We start from the raw sequence: 22,068 nt of genomic DNA, 5'->3' as shown, positions 1-22,068 counted from the left end.
AAATTTACCCCTCTAAAATTACATCATGTCTCTTTTCTATATCCATCCATCAAACATCAGAGATGCCTAACATCAAAACCATAAATCATACGTTCATTTTTTTCTGTCTGATTTAAAAGGTCTATAAGAAGTTTCCAGTCAACAATAAGCTTAGATATTGCCTTTTTGGTCATCAAAGAAGTCAATTGGCCAGTCTCCGAAGTGGGGCATGGGAGGAGTCACACATGGGTATTAACACAGCCCTTTTGCCCTGGAGACTGAGGTAAATCTTGAGGCCACACCTCCGTTCCTCCTCTGACCTCCCAGATTAACACGCCCAGAAGGAGTGTTTACCTGACTCTCCCTCACTTCGAAGACTTCTAGGTTTTTTTACAGAATTTTTTAAAGGTTTTCTTACCTTGGATTATTTTCAACCCTCCTCATGCATGTTCCACCCTGCTAGCTTCCAAGCCTCGCCACTTGCTAGCACGTGCCCCAGGCGGGCGGGCGGTCGCTAAGAGGGAAAGCAGCCTCTGAGCCGTGTGGCTCACGGGAACGGCTGCAGGCTTTCCAGGAGGCCCCCACAGGCATCGTAGGATCGAAGACCCTGCAGGATCAAAGACCTGCCAAGCTTCAGAGGAGATTAGACCGCAGATTGGCAGCCTCCATCTTCGCTATCCACCATCTTTGCTATCCGCCATCTTGGAGCACATGAGTGAGCGTGTGGCCGGCGTACCTCCTACAGTCGCCAAGAACGCTCAAGAAGCACCGCTGAAGCCGGAAGAGGCTTACCTCCGCCACCGGTGGAGGCTGCCTTTGGGAGGAGGATTCTTCAGTCCTGGACTCTTGAGGGGCTCAGGCCCATTGATTCCCTCCCAAGGACCTCTAGCTTTGGTATGTCCCATGTGTGACTCCTCTCACGCCCCACTTCGGAGACTGTCAGTTGGTCTTACCTGAACTGCATGTCTCGAAGATGGCGTGGGAGTAGTCTCTTCACCCCCTTTAGGGCGCCTGAGTTAGTTCAGGGCCAGGCAGGAAGGACGTGTGTGTGTTCTCTGTCCCTTCCTTCCATGTGCTCTGCTATGAACCATCGGGAGGTCAGAGGAGGAACGGAGGTGTGGCCTCAAGATTTGCCTCAGTCTCCAGGGCAAAAGGGCTGTGTTAATACCCATGTATGACTCCTCCCACGCCATTTTCGAGACATGCAGTTCAGACGAACTGACATTTCAGCAAGTTTTGTCAACTTTATTACATACAAAAAAAGCTCCATGACTTTTTTCCAGCTGTGGCCATCAGTCCCAAAAGAAAAACATCTGGTCTCAGTTGTACATTAATATTTCCTCTGAATCAGCACATGCATTGGAACCCCAAATTGTCCACATGTCCAGTGTAAATTTGAAGTGCCTGTATGCATTCTTGACAATTTCTCTGGTTTCTCCGGCACTGGCAAAAGTGACATGGGCATTTTTCACCCTTCTGACCATTGCAGCATCCCCATGGTCTGGTGATTAAAAGTCAGGTGACTCATATTTATGACGGTTGCAGTATCTGACCAGCAAAGTCAATGTGAGAAACCAGATTCACTTAACAACTCTTAAGTTGTTTACTAACTTAACAAATGCAATGATTCACTTAAGAACTGTGGCAAGAAAAGTCATAAAATGGGGCAAACTCTCAACAAATGTTTCACTTAGGAACATAAATTTTGAGCTCAGTTGTGGTCATAACTCAAGGACTACCTGTATAAATTTAAATCCTTTCAACCAATATTTTCCATCAGTATATCTTGATCAAAATTTTTAATGCTCATCTTTATACACAGTTGTATTTTAAGCTCATTTAAGTATTACATTGTTAAAACCACTGTTTTGTCTAAACCAGGGTTGTCAAACTTGCAACAACACGCCACGTGACATATTGCAAGAACGGGAGTGGGAGTGGCCAGCGCATGACACATCCGGCCCATGGGCCGGAAGTCTGACACCCTGATCTAAACCTTTCTGACAATTGTAAATAAGGAAACCATTTACTAAATCCCTCTTTTACCACTGCTGGGCCAAACCTCTCTTGAGTTTATTTCACACACCCCTTGACAAAGTTCAAGGGTCCATGATAAGTGAGCCAACTGGGTTTTCCAAATGTCTCTCAGGGATAGCTAGTCTGCCATAGAATTTCACCTGGAAGCCACAAGATGCTATTTTATGGTCTTGCTCTGGCTCTAGCTCTGTTGTTTGCTCCTTTAAATAAGTGGACCTTGATCTATGGGGCATTGGGAAGTGACTATCCAAGCATATGTGATTATCCATGCACCCATGTTATTAGCTTTCTCGGTGTGCAGTGGGAGGTACCACCCCTTTTTTTTCCTTTGCAGGACACCTTTCTCCCAACTCCAAGCCTGGAGGAAGGCTGCAAGATGGTAGCCGAGAAAGGAGGAAATTCTGAGGGCTCCGAAACTCCCAAGGCAGCAACGTCAGCCTCTTTCGCAGAGACTCCTCTGCCCGGGCCTCCAGAGGACGACTGTGTTTTGGCTCTCTCAGCCAGTCAAGGCAGCCAGGTGACCATGGTGGAGGAGGAGAAGACCACTGACGTTACTGCTTCTTGTGCTTTGGAGGAGAAGCTTTGCTTGCCTGATGGCTGCAGTGAACAGGAGGCTGATGAGGAGACATCTGTTGGTGAACCTTGCAGTGACCTTGGCCATCAAGGCAGCGTGCCAAGCAAGCCATCTTTGCTCCTGGAGGGTGAAGCTGTCCCAGAGACTCCCTGTGAAAAATCAGAAGAAGTCACATTGCTGGATGAAGGACTTTCCCTTCGTTTGACAATTTCCCAAGCCGTAGAACAAGCAGAATGTTCTGCAGTTAGGGAAGCCTTTCCCCCAAACGATCCACATGAAACTGGCGAGCCGGAACTCATGGAGTCAGGAAAACTAGAGCAAGGCTCTCTGGACAATCCCAGCAAGGCTGTGCTGGAAGTACAGAGCATGAGTCAGAGGATCGATCCTGGAATGATGCTGAAAGAGTCCGATTCTGAGCCCCAACCGGAGCCAGGGGGTAGGCCGTTCCAGAGAAGAGTCAGTAGTTTTCCTGGAGAGATTCTGCAGGCCCATGTCCCGCCAGGTAGGAACTGACCCAAGGGCAGCAATGTCTGCAAGAGAAGAGCTAGCTGCTCCCACTGGGGGCGGGGGAAGGGGGCTCCTTTGCCGGGACCAGGCAGTCTGCTGGGAGCAAGGTCAGGGGGAGCCTGGCGTACTTTCTGGGAATGATTCAGTTTAGAAGAAAAGATGGGATGTTACGCTCCAGGTTCATCTGATCTTGTGCCACCCCATCCAAGACCATAGATGGCAATTCTCCATGGACCAAAGAATCCCAAACCCAGAACCATTCCATCTTGCCAGGTTCAGCCTATTGCTCCCTTAACAGTCCCAGGCACTGCAAGAGGGCAGCACAACGTTGCCTAACTCACCATGGACTGAGGCATACAAACGTATTTATCTTACATGTGAATTCTTGCTTTCCTAAAACTTGAATTTTTACTGAAATTATGCTTCACATGTAAAGTTCAAGAAGACCAGAATTTAAATGGGGTAGGTTTTGGTTAAGCGAGCTTCATCTTCCCATAATGACCTTCCGAATTTCTTGTCCCCACACAGTTAAAATGCCCCAATTCACTTTCACGCTTATGAAGGCTTCTCTTGTTTTCTTTTACAGGAGACTCCTGGCAAACTCTTTTTCAACGTTTTTTTGACCAGTATTACTATTTTGCTCTTTTCTTGCATTCAGCTTGTTGACTCCAATATGTTAATTCCTGTTTAAAACCATTGTAATTTTTCTGCTCTGCTTACTGATTTGGAGCTTAGTGCTTTGAGTCTATGAGGTCACTGGAGTAAATTTATTTTTTTCAGCATATTTGTTTGTTTAGTAGCTCAGCAAATTAAAATAACTATGATATTGTTAATTTTGGACTGTAAGGTTTTAAATCTTCCTGAAGAAACCAGATCCCTCCTCGTTTGAGCCCCCCTTCTTGTTCTGTCTTGTAGATTTTACTAGGGACTTCCATTATCAAACTTCTGCTCATCCCTGTGATAGACATCTTTGTCTCTCCTCTGAGATGCTCCTTCAGAGACAGAATCATAGAGTCATAGGGCTGGAAGGGACCTTGGAGGTCTTCTAGAAAGAAGTTGATCTTTTGTCTTGCGCTCTCCTCAATTAAAGCAATTCTTTGCTTGTTTGTTTGACTCTGCTTGGGCTCAAAGCATTTTCTATTTTTATTCTTATTGTTTCATTTACTTTATTAGACTTGTATGCCGCCATCTTTCCTTAGAGGTGACTCTGGCTGGCTTACAAATGTTAAAATTGTTCCAAATGTAATTTCTGGTCCTCAAGCTAAAATTCTTTCTGAAGCCACCGTCTCATCTTTCTTCCTTTCTCCCTGCCATCTTCCTTGGACATTCCATCCAGGCCACTGGGCTGACCTCTTCCAAAGGCCTCAGAACTGGGATAGCTCTCATTCTTTGAGTAGAGCAAGACTCCCTTTTGGCCCTCCTGTCTGTGGGCTGCAGTTCCCAGGAAAGTTGCAGCAACAGGGGAAGCGGAGCTGCTGGAGTCCCAGGTTAGGCAGGCCCCTTGCCTGGGAGGGATTCCTCAGCCCATCTCGAGTGATTCCCCTCTCTTACTGCTGGTGGTGGATGATGGTGGCATCAGAGAGACTGTTTCTCTCCAAAACTCTTGAGTTTTCTCCGTTTGGTTGGGACAGATGCCTTTGGTTGCCTGTCTGCCCTTCCTTTTCCGTTAAGCCCATGCAATTTCTTTTGACATAATAATTCTAATAAATAGTGTATTGTCTGGATCAATTTGTTTATATAAAGTATTAATAAAATACTAACAATAAAATCATAATTAGAATATTAATATTTGCTTATTATAGTAAGATTCTTGCATCATTTACTTATATATAACAATCTTTCATCCTCTAATTTCTACCTCTTATCTAACCATTGATAAATCATATCCCATGTTAAAATATTCTATTTTTTCCTTATCTCCCCACCGCCTAGAGCGGCTCAGGCCAGTTTCAGACTTTGGCCCCCCAGACTTAATATCAGGAAAGAAACGTTTGTGCATGCGGTGCGCTGACCTTCTTTTGGACTCTAAGAGGGGTGAGACTGACCAGTTGCTACTTGTGAACATCAGACTTTCATGCCTTACCCTTTCCCATGTACGGCTACCCTGTACACTATTGACTTTTGGTCTGGTAGCCGTGGACGTCTCTCCAGGACATAGAGGAGAGAGAAGAGCGGAGCAGTTCTCTCTCCACTTTTACATCATTGTTTGATATCGCACTATCGCAGTGCTCCGTGCATTTTAACATATGGTGAGTGCTTGAGGTGTGACTGTGATGTATGTATGTACCCACTTTTATCATATAGCTGTATTTGTGTTTTTTAAATTGTCGTGGGGGAGTGTTTGTTTGGATGAGTGAGTACGTTTGAGAAGGCTGGGACTACAATCGGGTACCTCCTACACTGAGTGCTTTGCAGAAGTGTTAGGGGGGCCTGGTTTAATCCCCAGCCTTAGAATGTATGATTCGAAGGGCTTGCCAGGGATGTCGATAGCCCTGGGGGAGGGTGGGGGGCCTATGGACACGGGAGTGGGCCGGAGCATTACGGTCTTAACTGGGAGGGGTAGATATGGCGGGACTTTAGGGCAAGCCATTACCGGGGACGGAGGGTTCGCTATGTTACAGAGATCCCTCCTTCCGGCCCTATTAGTCCCACTCCAAGGCCAGATGGCGCGAATAGTCAGGGCCCTGGTCTCAGGCTGCTTTTGCTAAATGCCAGGTCTGTGGTTCACAAGGCTCCCCTCGTCCGGGACTTAATTTTAGACGAGGGGGCAGACCTGGCATGTATTACTGAAACCTGGCTGGGCCTGGAGGGAGGAGTCCCCCTCACCGAGATGTGCCCAGAGGGTTTTCAGATGCTTCACCAGCCGCGACCCCAGAGAAGGGGTGGGGGAGTGGCCGTGGTTATCCGAGAGTTTTTAGTTCCTCGTAGGATCCCTGCTCCGGAGCTTGTCGGGTGTGAGTCCTTGCTGGTGAGGTTGGACCCTGGGGGTCAAGTGGGCTTGCTGCTAACGTACCTGCCTCCCAACAGCGTTGCAGCAGCTCTCCCCTCGCTCCTCGAGTCAGTAGCTGAGCTGGCAGTTGAGTTCCCCAGGCTTATGGTGCTGGGGGATTTCAACTTGCCTTCTCTCGGCGAGCACTCTGATGGGGCACAGGAGTTCATGGCTTCCATGACAGCCATGGGCTTGACCCAAGTAATTCGGGATCCGACTCACTCGGCGGGTCACACACTTGACCTCGTATTCCTCTCGGAGCAGTGGAATTGCGATCTTGGTCTGAGGGGTATTGAGATCTTGCCCGTCGTGGTCGGACCACTGCCTACTGAGGCTTGACTTTCGGAGGCCGATCCCCCACTGTAGGGAGGAGGAACCGATTAGGTGGTTCCACCCCAGGCGCCTTATGGACCCTATGGGCTTCCAGATGGCGCTTGGTGTTATACCTGGAACTCTCGCCCGTGATTCGGTTGGGACGCTGGTCGCTGCTTGGAACTCGTGGCGACAGGGGCCCTTAACCGGATTGCGCCTTTACGGCCGATCCGAGGCAATGGATCCAGGAGGGCTCCTTGGTTTACTGAGGAACTCCAGGAGATGAAGCGCCAAAAGAGACGCCTAGAGTGCCGCTGGAGATCCAGTAAGTCCGAGTCAGACCGAGCACTATTAAAATCCTGCATCAGAGCCTACCTCCGGGCAATTCCGACGTCAAAAAGAACTCACATTGCCGCTCTGATAGCTTCCGCTGAGTCACGCCCAGCTGCCTTGTTTAGGATAGCATTCCCTCCTTAAAGGGAGGGATTCGGGCACTACTTTACAAGGTAAGGCTGAGGAGTTCGTCCAATTTCTCGCGGATAAAGTGGCTCGGCTTCGGGCAAACCTGGACTCCAATTGCGCAGAGCCAGCTGAGGTACTGGGGGAGGGTCTTGAGCGACATCGTTGGATTGATTTCCAGTCTGTTACTCCTGAGGAAGTGGACAAGGCCATCGGAGCAGTGAATGCCTCCACATGTGTACTGGACCCGTGTCCCTCCTGGCTGGTCGCGAACAGCAGAGAGGTGACACGGGGCTGGATCCAGGCGATAGTGACCGCATCTCTCCGGGAAGGGTCCTTTCTCCCCTCCCCCCCTGTTAAAGGAGGCGGTGGTGAGACCCCTACTGAAGAGACCGTCCTTGGATCCAGCCGTTTTAAATAACTACCGTCCAGTCTCCAACCTCCCCTTTGTTGGGAAGGTTGTTGAGAAAGTGGTGGCCTCTCAGCTCCGGCGGTCCTTGGAAGAAGCCGATTATCTAGATGCCCTCCAATCTGGTTTCAGGCCTGGCTGCAGCACGGAAACTGCTTTGGTCGCACTGACCGATGATCTCTGGAGAGCCAGAGACGGGGGCCAGGCCTCCATTCTGGTGCTCCTGGACCTCTCAGCGGCCTTCGATACCATCGACCATGGTATCCTTCTGCGGCGGTTGCGAGAGGTGGGGGTGGGAGGCACCGTTTTTCGGTGGTTCTCCTACCTCTCGGGCAGGTCGCAGTCGGTGTTGGTTGGAGGACAGAGGTCGACCCCTAGGCCCCTTAACTATGGGGTGCCGCAGAGGTCGGTCCTGTCTCCCCTCCTGTTTAACATTTACATGAAGCCGCTGGGAGAGATCATCCGATGGCACGGGATAAAATACCACCAGTATGCGGACGATACTCAATTGTATCTGTCCGCCCCGTGCCAGCTCAGTGAAGCAGTTGACGTGATGTGTCAGTGCCTGGAGGATGTGAGGGTCTGGATGGGGGTTAACAAGCTGGCTCTCGATCCTGACAAGACCGAGTGGCTTGTGTTTTTTCCTCCCACAAATTGTCAAGGTATTCCATCTCTCAAGCTGGTGGGTGAAATTATACGCAATTTGGGAGTCCTCCTGGACCCACAGCTGACCTTAGATCACCATTTGTCGGCTGTGACCAGGGGGGCATTTGCCCAGGTTCGTCTGGTGCACCAATTGTGTCCCTACCTGAACTGGGAGGATCTTACAACAGTCACTCATGCCCTTGTGACCTCAAGACTGGACTACTGCAATGCGCTCTACATGGGGCAGCCCTTGAAGAGTGTTCGGAGACTTCAGCTGGTCCAGAATGCAGCCGCGCGAGCAATTGTGGGCGCGCCACAGTACACCCACGTCACATCTATCCTCCGCGAGCTGCACTGGTTGCCTATTGGTCTCCGGATACGCTTCAAGGCGCTAGTTATTACTTATAAAGCCCTACATGGTATTGGACCTGGGTACTTGAGAGACCGCCTCCTGCCAATTACCTCCCATAGATCCATTAGATCCCACAGATTAGGCCTCCTCCGAATTCCATTTGCCGGCCAATGCCGGCTGTCGACCACCCGGAGGAGGGCCTTCTCTGTGGCTGCTCCGGCCCTTTGGAACGAGCTCCCCGTGGAGATTCGGACCCTCACTACCCTTCAGGCCTTCTGGACAGCCGTTAAGGCCTGGCTGTCCCAGCAAGCCTGGGGTTGAGTCCCCCCCCCCCCCACTCGAATTTGCTGTGCTTGCTGTGCTTTTTTAAATTGTTGTATTACTGTCCTGTTTGTCTTACTTTCTGTATTTGTTTTCCCCTTCCCCTGATTTTTGTTCAGCCGCCCTGAGTCCCTTTGGGGAATAGGGCGGCTTACAAATCGAATAAACACCAAATACCAAATATATTAATGTCAATCTATCCATCTCCACACAATAATATTTTTCTAATTATACTTTCACTGTAGGTGTGTCCTCATTTTTCCAATATTGTGCAAATACAATGCTTGTTGCTTTTAACATATGTATTATTAAATATGTAGTCCCTTTATTGTAATTTTCTGGTAATATACTTAAAAATATTTCTGATTTTAAGTCTACATGTTGCTTTATCATTTTCTCTAACTATGCATGTATTTTTGTCCATTATGTTTTTGATTTTGGAGAAGCCCACCACATATGGAAATAGGAACCCAGTATCTGATTACATGTCCAACATTTTGCGGACATATTTTTAAACATCTTTGCTCGTCTTGCAGGTGGCAAATGCTACCTACAGAACATTTTTATATAGGTTTCCTTATGGGTAGTTTCCATTGTCCATTTGTAATTTCTATCCCAGAGTTTTTGCCATTTATTCAGTCAGTTCTATAGTATATCCAAAGTTTTTTGCCCACACTATCGTTTCTTTCACCTATTCATCTTCCATTTTAATACTTAACAAATAACTATATATTTTCTTTATTAATTTTTCATCCATCCCTAAAAATATCTGATCAAGTGTTGTTGGCTCTTTATAGAATCCATGTGTCTTTGCAGCGTTCACATATCTTGATTGTATTGGCCACCATAGCAATAGCAGTAGACTTATATACCGCTTCATAGGGCTTTCAGCCCTCTCTAAGCGGTTTACAGAGAGTCAGCATATTGCCCCCAACAATCTGGGACCATGCTAAGTCTACTGCTTAAATTTGCAATTCCTGTGTCGTTTTAAGTTCCCCATCTTCATTTAAAAAGTCTTTATATGTTATAATTCTTTCCAAGTTAATAACATTTGGATGTATCAGTGCTTCCATTGTAGAAAGCCAGATTGGTATTTTCATATAGTTTTTTGTTTTAACAGAGCCTTCTCTGTTGCAGCTCCAGCCCTCTGGAATGACCTCCCCATGGAGATCCGGACCCTTACTACCCTCCCGGCCTTCCGCAAAGCCACCAAGTCCTGGCTGCTCCAGCAGGCCGGGGGGCTTGTGAAATATCCAGCCCCACAATAACTGTGAATGTTGCGTATTTTAAAGTGTTGTTTTGTTTATTTATCCCCTTCCCTTGTTTATTGTAAGCCGCCCGGAGTCCTTCGGGAGTGGGCGGCATACAAGACCAATAAACTCAACTCAACTCAACGTTTTCCCATACTAGAAGTAGTGCATTTCTTACATAATGTCTTTGGAAATATCTATGTATTTTATTCTTACCATACCACAAAAAGGCATGCCACCCCAGTTGGAGATCATGTCCCCCCAATATAATAATAATCTTCTATGTCTCAGGTTTACCCATTCTTTCACCCAGATAAGTAAAGCTCCCAATCTGACAACCCAAAATCCCCATTATTTTTGGATTCTTGCAACGTTTTCAAAATTATTCTTGCTCTTTTCCCTTGCCAAATGTATTTTAACATTAGTTTGTTCAATTCTTTAAAAACTTTTAGTCTCATTTTATAGGAATTGTTTGAGACAAAAAAAGTAGTTTTGGCAATGTTCATTTTTATAGTAGCTATTCTTCCTACCATTGATAGTTGCAGGTTCTTCCATTTGTCCAAATCTTGCTTGATTTGTTGCATTAATTTTATATAATTATCTTGTTTAACTGTTGCACATCTTGCTGTTAAATAAATTCCTAAGTATTTTACTTTCTTAGCCACCTGAAGGTTTATCTTCTTAGCCAGCTCATTTTTCTGTTTATCTGTAAAAATTCTAACTAACATTTTATTTTTTCTTTATTTTCAATTCTGCCACTTCTCCATATTCTTCTACTTATTAACTTGGGGCCAGTTTCTAGTGGTTCTTCTAAAATGAATACCAGGTCATCTGCAAATGCTTGTAATTTATATTTTTCTTTTTTGATTTCCATCTCTTTTATATCTGAATCTTGTCTAACATTTCTATTTAGCACTTCCAATTTTAATATAAATAGTAATGGGGAAAGTAGACATCCTTGTTTTTTCCCTTTCTTATATTGAAATTCTCCATCAAATTCCCATTCATGATCACTTTTGCTGTTTGTTTGGAATATATTGTCTGAATCATATTTGTAAATTTTTCACCAAAATTCATGCACTTTAATTGTTGTACTATAAATTGCCAATTTAAGTTATCAAATGCTTTTTGTGCATCTAAAAAGATCAACATCATTTCTTTTACCAAGTGCATGTCATAATAATACTCCAGTGTATCTAAATGTCAGCGTTCCAAGTATCATGCAGAATTAAATCAGAGTCCAAGGCAAAACGATCTTTTTTGTTCCAATTTAATAAGACAGACATCTTAGGCACATCTGTGTTAATCCCAATACTGGAAATGACATCAGAATTTTACCCAGTTAAAAGTTCATGATCATGTCCCCACACCCACAATCCATCACATGGTCCAATCTTCTTCTTCCACGCTGGCATCCACACCCAGCTGCTTCCGGTCAGGTGTGAAAGTCCGGAGACAAAGGATGACCTTGGCTCCTAGTAAAAAATGAAAACAATACATTCCATCAACTATACTAATGAAAGCATAATGAAATAAGAGAAAGTGTGGCAGGCCAAAATTCTAAAAGGAATATAATTGCAGGCCTGACAGGCGGCCTCTCCTTAGAAGAAAAACATTTCCTGAAAAGAGAACAACATAAAAGTTAACATAAAAAAATTAACCACCTACTTTCCCCCCTAGGGGACCCTTTGACTTATCGGGAAACTTTTCGTGGAATTGTTCTACTAACTTTTCCACTTTTAAGTTCCAGCTTTTCACCCAAGTGGCTTCAGACAAAGGGTAATCCTTCCATTGCACTAAATACTGCAAGCGACCCCTATTCAACCTAGAGTCTACGATCTTTTCCACCTCGGATTGTGTTTCCCCTTCTATCTCCATAGGAGGAGAGAAAGTTTGGGTGGATGCTTTTATGTTAGACCCAATTATTGGTTTCAACAAGCTACAATGAAATTCTGGGTCAAATTTCCCTAGACTTCTGGGTAGACTGAGTTGAACTGTAACTGGCCTACTATCTTCACTATTGGGAATGGACCTAGAAATTTTGGACCAATTTCCTTGCTAGGCATTCCTAATATTAAGTATTTGATAGACACAAAAACTTTGTCCCCCACATGAAAGGGGTTTTGGAGCGAGCGATGTTTCTCAGCTTGCTTCTGGTAGGCCTCTGCTGCATCTGCTAGAGCCTTCTTCGTATTCTCCCATCCTTTCTTTAGCATGTCCATCCATTCATTCAAAGACATGGAGGAGGGAGCTTCTCTAGGCAACTCAGGCATGGGAACAAATTCCATGCCGCTGGTATTCTGGAAAGGAGTAAATCCAGTGCTGCTGTGAACCGCATTGTTGTATGCCACTTCGGCGAAGGGTAGCAAGTCTGACCAGTTGTCTTGCTGATAGTCCACAAAACACTGGATGTATTGTTCCACTACCGCATTGGCTCTCTCTGCTGCTCAGTTCATGCTAGGATGACCCCCTTGAGTTCAGTTCTTGTGTGGACCCAATGGATCTCAGGATCTGGCTCCAGAACTTGGCTGTGAACTGGACTACGCGATCTGAAATGATCCTCTTGGGCAATCCGTGCAGGCGATAAATGTGTTTCACAAACATTTTCACTAGTTCCTTTGCGGACGGCAACTTTGAGCAAGCGATGAAGTGCGCCTGCTTGGAAACCAAGTCCATAACTGTCCAGATTACTCTGTTTCCACTGCTGTCTGGGAGTTGCACAATGAAGTCCATTGCAACCTCTTCCCTTGGTCTGTTAGGGCTGGCCACTCGTTGTAGCAGTCCAGACTGGTCTGTTGGGAGCGCCAATTTCATAGCTGTCATCAGCTTATCCTGGCTTCCATTACTATCATGCTGCGGTTTTCTCGACAAAACATCTCCCAACAAGTTTTTGGGTTCTTGTTGGACAGCTGGGATTTTTGTCTCTGCTGCAGGTTTTGGGCTCTTGGATTCATTCATCCCTGGCTGGCCCTTTTCCTCCACCGGTGGTAGTGGCTCTACCACCACCATCGTTCCTACCACCATCTTCCCACTGTATCGTAGGCTTCCACTTGTCAAACCATGTAAGCCCCAAGATTATTTTCTCTGGCATCTCTGGAGCCACAATGAATCTGAGAAGCTCGCAGTGGCAGCCCACTTGTAACTTCACCAGGTCAGTGACTAATGTGGTTTGAGCCCCTCCAATTAGCGTTCCCGAATGGGACAGGCTAGCAGTCTTGTGCTTATGCCTAGTTGCTTGACAATCGACGTGCTGATTAAGCATCGAGCGCAACTTGTGCTCACAACTGCTTCAACTTCCCCCTCCAATCCCGTCTTAGGCACTTGGAGGTTGACTTGGAAGGAGAAGGGGTGGATGGGTGCATTCACCATTGGGTCAACTTCAGCATTTTCCTCCTCCGAGGCCTCCCCCTTGGTAGGACTCTTTGTCACCTTAAGTTGGGGATCCTCTTCTAGAGGTTGGTTGCCCTTTTCCTCCTCCGAGGTCTCCCCCTTGGTAGGACTCTTCGTCACTTTAAGTTGGGGATCCTCTTCTAGAGGTTGTTGGCCCAGATGACTCTTTTGTGGTGGCATCTGGTGCCTTCTCTTTTCCGCCGTGGCAGTTGGTACGCACGTTTGTGGCAATGGGGCTGGAGCCAAGCATGCTGACGCTTTGTGGCCAAGTTGACAGCAAAGGTGGCATTTTATTGGCCCCCACGAGGAAAGGGACCTAGTTACATCTCTAAACTTAGGAACCGCCTCATCACATTTTTCCACCATCCATTCTGTAGCTTGCCCCTTGGTAATCCCTTCTTCCATTGTTGAGAACTTTTCTCTGTAGGAAGGTTGGGCAAGAACCTTTGGGGGCATTGCAGGGGAGACTGGAACTGGTGGGGAGGTCAATCCCTCGGTTGGCCACTGCCCAGTTGTCTGCCATGGTGCCATTTGCTGAGGAAGGGCAGGTACCAATTGGAATCCCTTCCATCCATGACCTGGGATTAAGACCCATCCCGAGGGTGCCTGATTCACAGGTTACAGTTCACCCAATGATGGCTGGTTAGGGGGTTTTATGGCCCAAGGGCCCCTCTGCTGGCTTGGAGGATTTCTGGCCCAAGGGCCCCTCTGCTGGCTTGGAGGATTTCTGGCCCAAGGGCACCTCTGCTGGCTTGGGGGACTTTCTCATGTTGATGGTCCAGGAGGTGCCCACTGGAATCTTAACCATCCATACTCTGGGAAGAAAGCCCAATTTAGTGGTGCTTCATCCACTAGCTGCAGCCCAATTTCTGTTGGCTGGCAAGTGAAAGATGCTGGCCAAATCCTTCTTGCTGGCTGGGTTGAAAATCCCATCTTGCTAGGGATTCTGTCTCCAACTCAGTTGCAGGGCATTGGCTCATTTCAATTGTCCCCGTTTGGAAGGAGTCAAAATCTCCATTCCAGGGTTTTTTCCAAGCCTTGGCTGGAGGGAAGGAGGGGGAGCATGCACTCACGTTTAGTTGTCCGAAATGGTCCGGGATCTCCATTCATCAGATCTTCTGGCCATCTCCTAGGTGCGTTGAGATTAAGCTCCTTCATTCCTCTACTTTCCATCCCTCACAGGCTGGGCTTTTTGCCAGCGGCAATAAATTTTAAAAGCGAAACTGCTTCACCAGATTTGTAGAGAAACATCTCATCTCATCTTCTTATCTCAAAAGGCTTTCTCCTAATTGTTCGCTGATATTTTATGCTGACCGGGTGGCTCAGCAGTTGGGAAACCCTCACCACCACCACCACCACCCCGGTGAGGGAGGGTTGCTGGTGACTTATTTTGAAGGGAGTATTGGGATAATGTCAGCGTTCCAAGTATCATGTAGAATTAAATCAGAGACCAAGGGAAAACTATCCTTAAAGTTCCAATTTAATAAAGCAGACATCTTAGGCACATATGTGTTAATCCCAATACTGGAAATGACATCAGAATTCCACCCAGTTAAAAGTTCATGATCTTGTCCCCACACCAGGGGTGGGTTCCTCCCGGATCGCTCCAGTTTGCGCGAACCGGATGGCCGGTGAACCCGGAAGTAACTTCCGGGAACGCCGGTACCCTGCAGCCTTAAAGCAAGCCTTTGCACAGTAAAGAAAATCTCACGAGCGAGAGAAGTTCTTAATTGCCTTTACTGTACAAGTTGCGGAAGGCTCCGAGGCTGCAGGCAACCAGGAATGGGGTGGGGGGAATGCTGTCTGTCTTCCCCCTCCCAAAGCAACCTTGCAGGTTTTCAAGATCGTCTGCAGAGGTGTTTTTAAAAAGAAAACGGTCTTCTTGGGAGGGGGAATGGGCTGCACTCAGAGGAGCCGGCGCCCGGGGCGCCCTGAAGCAGCACCAGCCAACATGTCCATAAGAAAAGCCCCAAGGGCAAGTGCGGCAGCGCTGCACCCACCTCTGCCCTGCCAGCCGCTTAGCAACGCATCCCCGCCGCCTCCTTCTACTCAGCAGGAGGGGACATCCCATCTGTGCCCGCTTCCGCTGCCGCCACCTCTGCTCCCAAACGTAACTGTCAGCTGTGAGCAGGTGCCTGAAGCTGCTGCTTGCAGTCATTTACGGCTGCAGATAGATTGTGCCTGTAGCGGGAAGCTCTTCGCCCTGTGAGAGCTCCTCTCCAGCACTCCTAGTTTGGTAACATCATCAGTGCTAGAAGGGAGTGGGGTTGGGGGGGAAGAAAGAGAAAGGACAAACAGGAGAAAGAGAGGGAGAAAGAGGAGGTTTGGGATAGTGGGATCCTTGCTGCTTTCTGAGCTTGGTGGTTTTCTTACAGGCATTTCATTACCAAACTAGATAACATCATCAGTGCTAGAAGGAAGTGAGGTTGGGGGGGAAGGAGAAGAAAGTTAGGACAAAAAAGAAAAAGATAAGGAGGGAGAGTGGGGTCCTTTGATGTTCTCTGAACGTGATGGTTTTTAATTATTTTAGGGAATTTTTATTTATTTATTGTTTATAGAATGTTATTACAAGAAATGTTATTCCTTTTTGCAAATGTTTTATTTGTGATGCAATATGTTGCTTTTAAGTGTTCAGACCAGGTTTATGTGTCTCAAAGTGGCTGCTTTTCTATGGACAGGTCAGGTTTGTTGCAAGGCAGTGTGTTTCACCCTCCTTGTTTAGGTAATTCTGAGGTGGTTGATGGTTCTTTGAGCGCCTGTCCTCTATAATTTTCCACATTGCCTTGATGGTTTTTATTCCAGTGACTTTGTCTTTCCTGTCCTTAGGCTTAGGGGAAAAAAATGGTTTCATTGGCAGTCTTTTTTTGGGGGGGGATTCTTATTTTTTTTGGTGTTTTCTTAGCACTGTCATAGTTTGTGTGTGTGTGTGTGTGTGTGTGTGTAATGTCCTGCAGTTATCTACGCATTAATAATGATCTAGTAGTATTAATAATATCTAGTAATTAGTAATATCTAGTAATAACATCATCTTGGCCACTCCCACCAGGTCACATGGGTGGCAGGCCACTCCCATCCAGTCTCATGGGCAGCAAGCCACTCCCACAAAGGAGGCCAGGCCCACAGAGTAGGTTCGAACAATTTTTGAAACCCACCGCTGCCCCATACCCACAATCCATCACATGGTCCAATCTTCTTCCACGCTGGCATCCACACCCAGCTGCTTCCGGTCAGGTGTACTGGTGTGGAGACAAAGGATGACCTTGGCTTCTAGTAAAGAATGAAAACAATACATTCCACAATCTCACACCTGTCTATTCCCCCCTCCCATCAACTATAATAAAGAAACAGCATAATGAAATAAGAGAAAGTGTGGCTGGCCAAAATTCTAAAAGGAATATAATTGCAGGCCTGACACTATCTCTATCTCCTGCATATTTGAGCATATTTGTGCTCAATTCTGGGGACATCTATGTCTTATCAATTCTGGACCATGATTGGTGTCTCTTTGAGTAAAATATATACTGATTTTTCTCTGGATTTATTTCTCTCCATGTATCCTGTTTACCTATTTTTTCTGCCTTTTTGAAAAAGGTCCCAGGAAGAGTCCTCCTTATTTTTTTTAACCTATTTTACAACTTCGGGGCCCAGCTTTATATCTACAATTGCATTAAAATCTCCTATCATACATATAATCTCATAGTCCATTTCAATTATCTTCTTATGCAATTTTTAAATAAACTTTTTCTTGTTTGTTGTTTGGTGCATTAATTGCTATAAGAAATTTATTGGTTTATTACTAACTCCACCATCAAAATTCTTCCTTCATCCGTATAGATTTGTTTAGCATTTATTGTTTCCTTGGTATACAGAACCACCCCTCTTTTTCTTTTGTTTTCCTATTAAAGATTTTAAAGTGCTGTTGTAACTTTGAACGATCATTAAATAAATGGTCTATCTGTATTCTGTTAAATCTTCTTGTCTCTCCCTCTTTGATGTTACAGGGTTCCCTTCTGTGTTCAACCCATTTTTCAATTAGCAAATCCAGAAACCCCCATTTAATATTTTGCCATTTTAAGCAAAAAGTTCATAAAAGGTTTCCAGTCTTTTATAAAGGGTACTTATTTTATCCCTGATCAGACAGGTCAGCTTTGCTCTTTCTGAAATTTCTGTCGTCTTTACCACCTATTCCCCCATAGTCCGTATGCATTGTTTCCAATGGGGTGGAGAGGGAAAGGGGCTCACCAGGAGTGGGAAGAGCCACCCTCTCCCTCATGCTCAGTCCTAAAATGGGGAGTGGAAAAACACCTGTCCACCAAGCAGCAGGTGGACCAGTGCAGCAGAGTTTGGCCTTCCTAACCTTCAGGAACGCAGCCTGAGGGGACCAATCCAGGCTGATAGCAACCAGGGGATCCCATTTTAAGCAAGCCTGCTTTGATCAATTGCTTGGTATGAAGGCAAGAGAAGCAAGGAGGTGGAATTGTTTTGCCTGTCATTTCAGAGGCACCATTTTGTATCTTGTTGGCGAAAGAGAGAGATGCCCTCACCCCGCCTCTGGTGGGCCAGCACAAGAAAGGCCCCAGGCACAGCACTCCCATTGGTAAGTGGAGGGTGGATTCTCTGGGGGCAGGAAGAGGATTTCTGTGGGAGCCTGTGTGGGTCTGAAGCTCTGCATGGTATTTTTGCTTGAATGGTGAAGAAAAAACTTCCAGATGCGATTTTGCCAGCTGGACCCTTGGAGCTGGTTGACACATTGCCTGAATGACAGCTGTGATGCTGGAAGAGGGAGCCAAGGTTGGCACACATCTCCATGGATCTTGCAGAAAGGAAGAAGCTGGTTGTTGGCTGCTGCTGGCTCTGCTTTAGAGACCCCAGGAGCCCTCCTGAAGCTGTCCTTTTATTGGCTTGTTTCAGTGGTGGGAAGCGATCCAGAGCACCCTGCAGTTGGCACAGAGGGCAGAGATGGTGTCTTTGGGGCCGGTTCGGCTGGTGCTGCAGCCATGGAGGAGAGCCCCCAAGGGAGTTCTGTGGTGGCCTGCGAAGAGGAAGGGGGGCTCTCCCTGCGTAGGAACCTGGTGACCCCCGTGATGGAAGAGAGTGACGAGCCTCTGCCTTTCAGCCTGGAGAGTAAGAGAGGCCACCCAGGAATGGTGACCGGGGGGGGGGGGGGGGGCTGGCCAGGAAGTCTGGCTTTTTTTTTTTTTTTTTTTTTTTTGCTGGTTGCCTCCAGTGATTGGGATGCCCCCATCTAGTCCCTGGGAAACCCAGTTGAGAAAAGTTGACATTGAGGTGGCCATCTTGAATGTGAATGAGATGCGGCTTCTGGCCTTGACTTTGTTTGGAGAAAGGATGGCTCCTGTTTGAAGGTCGGTGTATTCTGCTCTTTCTCCTTGCTCCCCTTAGAGCCTGAAACCAGGGAAAGGACCAATGGGCTGGCCACAGCAAGCGATCCTAGGTAAGACCTCTGGCAAGGAAGAGTTTGTCCCCAGTCACTGCTGTGTCCCCACCCCAAGCCTCTTTGTTTTTTGGGGGGAATCCATCTAGGATGGCAGAAGAAGGGAACCTTAATGTGCATTGGCTTCTGTGACACGATTGGCCCTTTACGCATCTCTCCCTGTCTCACATCTGTCTGCAGTTCCCAGAAGACGCCATCAGTTTTCGCTCGAGTCTGTGGCCCTGAAGAAAAGGCTCCCGGCCCAGGGCAGCTGTCTTCCCTGTTCAGGTAAGGCTCGACTCTGGGCCTTCTGGCCGCTTCCTTATGCAGGGATGGAGAACTCCCTTTTCTGTGCAGCCTCGTCTGCTAAGTCTGGCTGGTTCCTACATGTCGGCGTTTCTGGGTCTCTGCTGGGTCCTTTGTTGGGAAGGTTGGACAAATGGAAAAGAAGGAGCTCTTTGAGAGGCAAGGGTTGCCAGAGAGCAGAGACCTGGGTGCAGATGTAGGACAGGGTACCCCCAAATGTGCAGAGGATGGAGGGCATTTGTGTGGCCCTCTGTTCTTGTCTCCTCCAGATGGTCCCAGTTCACTGACATGGCTCTACTCTGTACCCTGGCTTTGGAAGGGAGAACGTCCCTATCCGCCCAGGTCTTCCTTGAACAAAAAAGGCCAGAAGTCCATCCTCATCTTGGGGATGCTGGTGTACCTGCATTGCTCAGCAGCTTCAGCTCAGCTATGCTGCGGTTTGGCTGATGACCCCTGGCAGAGAAAGGCTGCTGAGGCTCAGGGGAGGCTGCCCTGGATCCCGCTCCCTTCCCTGCCTTGGAGGCTCTTTTGGAGTGTAGCCTCTCTTACACTCTCGCTCTGGAACAGGATGGGAAGCTCTTCAATGCAGAGCAGCTGTTGTGGCGTCAAATACATCTAAGTGAAATTAGATGCATAAACAGAATATATTGACTGAGAAATTGCTTGTTGGTTCTAAACAGACTTGAAAGTAATGCAAAGTCAAACATCAGGAAATGCTTTATAATTTTTGTATTATATCATAAAATGTTTTATAAAATTTGCCAAATTTCAGTTCCATGGGACCTCAGATTTTGGATGCCTTCTGTAAGTTGACCCATGGGGGGGACCTCGATTCAAAAATGGTTGCCCTGTGATGCACCATTTTGCTCCCTTGAAGGTTACAGGAATGAGAGTTTTAGTGTATAGATAGATGCCCTGGAGCTGTGGGTAGATCGTCCTTGCAGTATGAAAAGGCTGTATCCAGAGATGCACAGGGGAAGGAAGGCAAGGGCTCGTGGGGTTGAGGACAAGGGGCTAGCCAAATGACCCCATGAGACATATGTGTAATGCGTGAGGCAAGATTCCAAGAAACGCAGCCTAGAAGCTGCAGAGAGAGATTGCAGCTACAGAAGCTGCTTTCATGTAGAAAAGGAAACAGGCCTGGTACACAACGCCTGGAATCAACTCCTGGACCTTTTCCTTGCTCCCTCTGGAGAGCAGATTTTTGCTGCATTTCCTCAGCTTTGAGAGTTGCAGTCTTTGACTTTGCAGAATGGTTCCACGTGGCCAGAAAGTAATGTCCAGCTTCATTTTTTACGCTGCTCCTCTGGAATGAAAGAGACTCCAGCTTTAGGGAGAAGGTAGCCGTGGCAAGTAGGCTGCAGTTGGGGTTCTGGTTGAGTCCGGGATGGTCCGTTGCTGGTCTTTTTCGGTGTCTCCTGAGATGACTGCCTCTGTGGGGTAGATTTGCAAGAAATTAGACGATGGGGGAGGAGCTTGCTCACAGCCAAGCATCAACCTCCCAGAGTCGCTTGATTGTGGTGGGAGGCATATACATTTAATAAATAGAAAACCATGCTGTAAGGGGAACTACATTGCACAGAGGCATCATCAAATGCAAGGGAAGTTCAAGGGACGGATCAATGCCTGTTGGCTGTAACGGTTGGAAACGAGTGATCAGATTAGACAGGATATTGGATCTGATCCAACAGAGTTTTTTTTTGTTGCACTTTTTGATTTTAGGGGTGACTTGTTCAATTTTCCAAGTTCCCAAGAAGAAGATGACCCATCACGAACCTGGAAGGACCAGCAGAAATGTGTCTCCTTCGGTTGCAGACAAGTCCTGTCTTCTGACCTTATTGCTAAAGAGCAGGCGGTAGGCTGTGCCGAAGTGGGAGAGGCCATGGAGGTTGACGCTGCCTCACTTCAGCAGGGGGAGAATCAGAGAGCCCCAAAGAAGGGGCATGTGGGCACACCAGAAGAAAAGACCTTCCCAGAGCCTGGATCCAGCAATGGCAAGAGCACCCAGGTGCCAGTGGAGCGCCTGGGAGACCCAGCAGGCCCCCTGTCGGCCGCCACACAGACTGCCTCTGCCGCTCAGGTGGAAGTTGGCACCAGCACAGCCTGTCCTCCACTCCAGCAGCACAGCGCCAGTGTGCAAACAGAGCGGGACTTTATGTGGCGGCCCGGAAACCCCCCAGAGTCCTTGGCCAGTCAGGTGAGGGAAGATGGGGCCATTTGGAGTTCAGGCGGCTCCAATACGGCTACCTGACAGCAGCAGGGAAATTTATAAAGGAGAAATAACTTCTTTTTGCATATTCAGACCCATCCGGTAATTCCAATGTTGGATATTTCAGGAGACTACCATTGAATCACTTTAATTAGAAAACCCTGCACAGTTTCTGTTTTTAGGAGTTGATGCAAAACAAAGCATTCCTCGAGCAGGCAGGTGAAGGCTTGGGGGTTTGGTGGGTGTTTGGATTGCCACGAGGGAAGGGGTCACACAGAAAGTAAGTTCCAGAATGTGAGGGCACAGCAGAAAAAGGCTGCCCTCAGTCCCCTTCTTCTCCTAACCACCACCTGGAGCTAAGTATCTTGGGATTCCTGCAAGCACTTTCTGGACTGGCTGCAGCTCTCGGGTGGTCTCCGGGTGCTGTCCTAGATTAGGGAGTGGGGTGGTCAAGGCCCGAGTCCAGTTGGCATGCTGGGCTGCTAAAGCACCTGCCTGGGGGCCAGTATGTGTGGCATTAGGATGAAGGTGAGTTCTGAGGGAGAGCAACCCCTGAACCAGGATAGCCTCGAACACTTCCCTGCCAGGACTGCCAAAAGGAACGTCCTGGTCTGGTGGGCTCTAGGTGCTAAAATTGGTTCCTGAAGGCACCAGCAGCCATCCCGGCAGATCACATTGGGAGCAGCCAGGAGGTCTGAGAAGCTGCTTGCAGTCCGTGTGGAGCTGGAAGGTGGGCAGAGGGTGACCTCTGCCTCTCCTGGATAGGTGGAAGGTTTTCCTGCAGGTTGCAGAAAGAAAGCGTGGATGGGTCTTGTGGTCCTTTTCAGCTTTCTGGTTCTTGAGTTGAGGGAGCAGTGAGGCTGGGCTCCCTTCTGCGGAGAGTCTTTGAGAGGAGCAG

The 22,068-nt window shown here is 47.4% G+C and overlaps 1 protein-coding gene across 2 annotated transcripts in view; it reads left to right on the top strand.

Moving 5' to 3' along the window:
- TP53BP1 (tumor protein p53 binding protein 1) overlaps window positions 1-22,068 on the top strand; it is a 39,900-nt gene that overhangs the window by 5,467 nt on the left and 12,365 nt on the right. For both annotated transcript variants that reach the window (XM_087704447.1, XM_087704446.1), the window contains exons 7-12: window positions 2,351-3,092; window positions 17,723-17,821; window positions 18,136-18,348; window positions 18,625-18,676; window positions 18,857-18,943; window positions 20,684-21,158. In XM_087704447.1, coding sequence (XP_087560573.1) covers window positions 2,351-3,092; window positions 17,723-17,821; window positions 18,136-18,348; window positions 18,625-18,676; window positions 18,857-18,943; window positions 20,684-21,158 — 1,668 coding nt within the window. The remainder of the gene's footprint in view (window positions 1-2,350; window positions 3,093-17,722; window positions 17,822-18,135; window positions 18,349-18,624; window positions 18,677-18,856; window positions 18,944-20,683; window positions 21,159-22,068) is intronic.

Source organism: Thamnophis sirtalis, unplaced genomic scaffold (assembly GCF_051295495.1).
Source record: "Thamnophis sirtalis isolate CommonGarterSnake01/CBP01778 unplaced genomic scaffold, rThaSir2_p1.2 scaffold_2, whole genome shotgun sequence".
NCBI classification, from domain to species: domain Eukaryota; kingdom Metazoa; phylum Chordata; class Lepidosauria; order Squamata; family Natricidae; genus Thamnophis; species Thamnophis sirtalis.
This window is presented reverse-complemented; position numbering and strand designations above follow the sequence as displayed.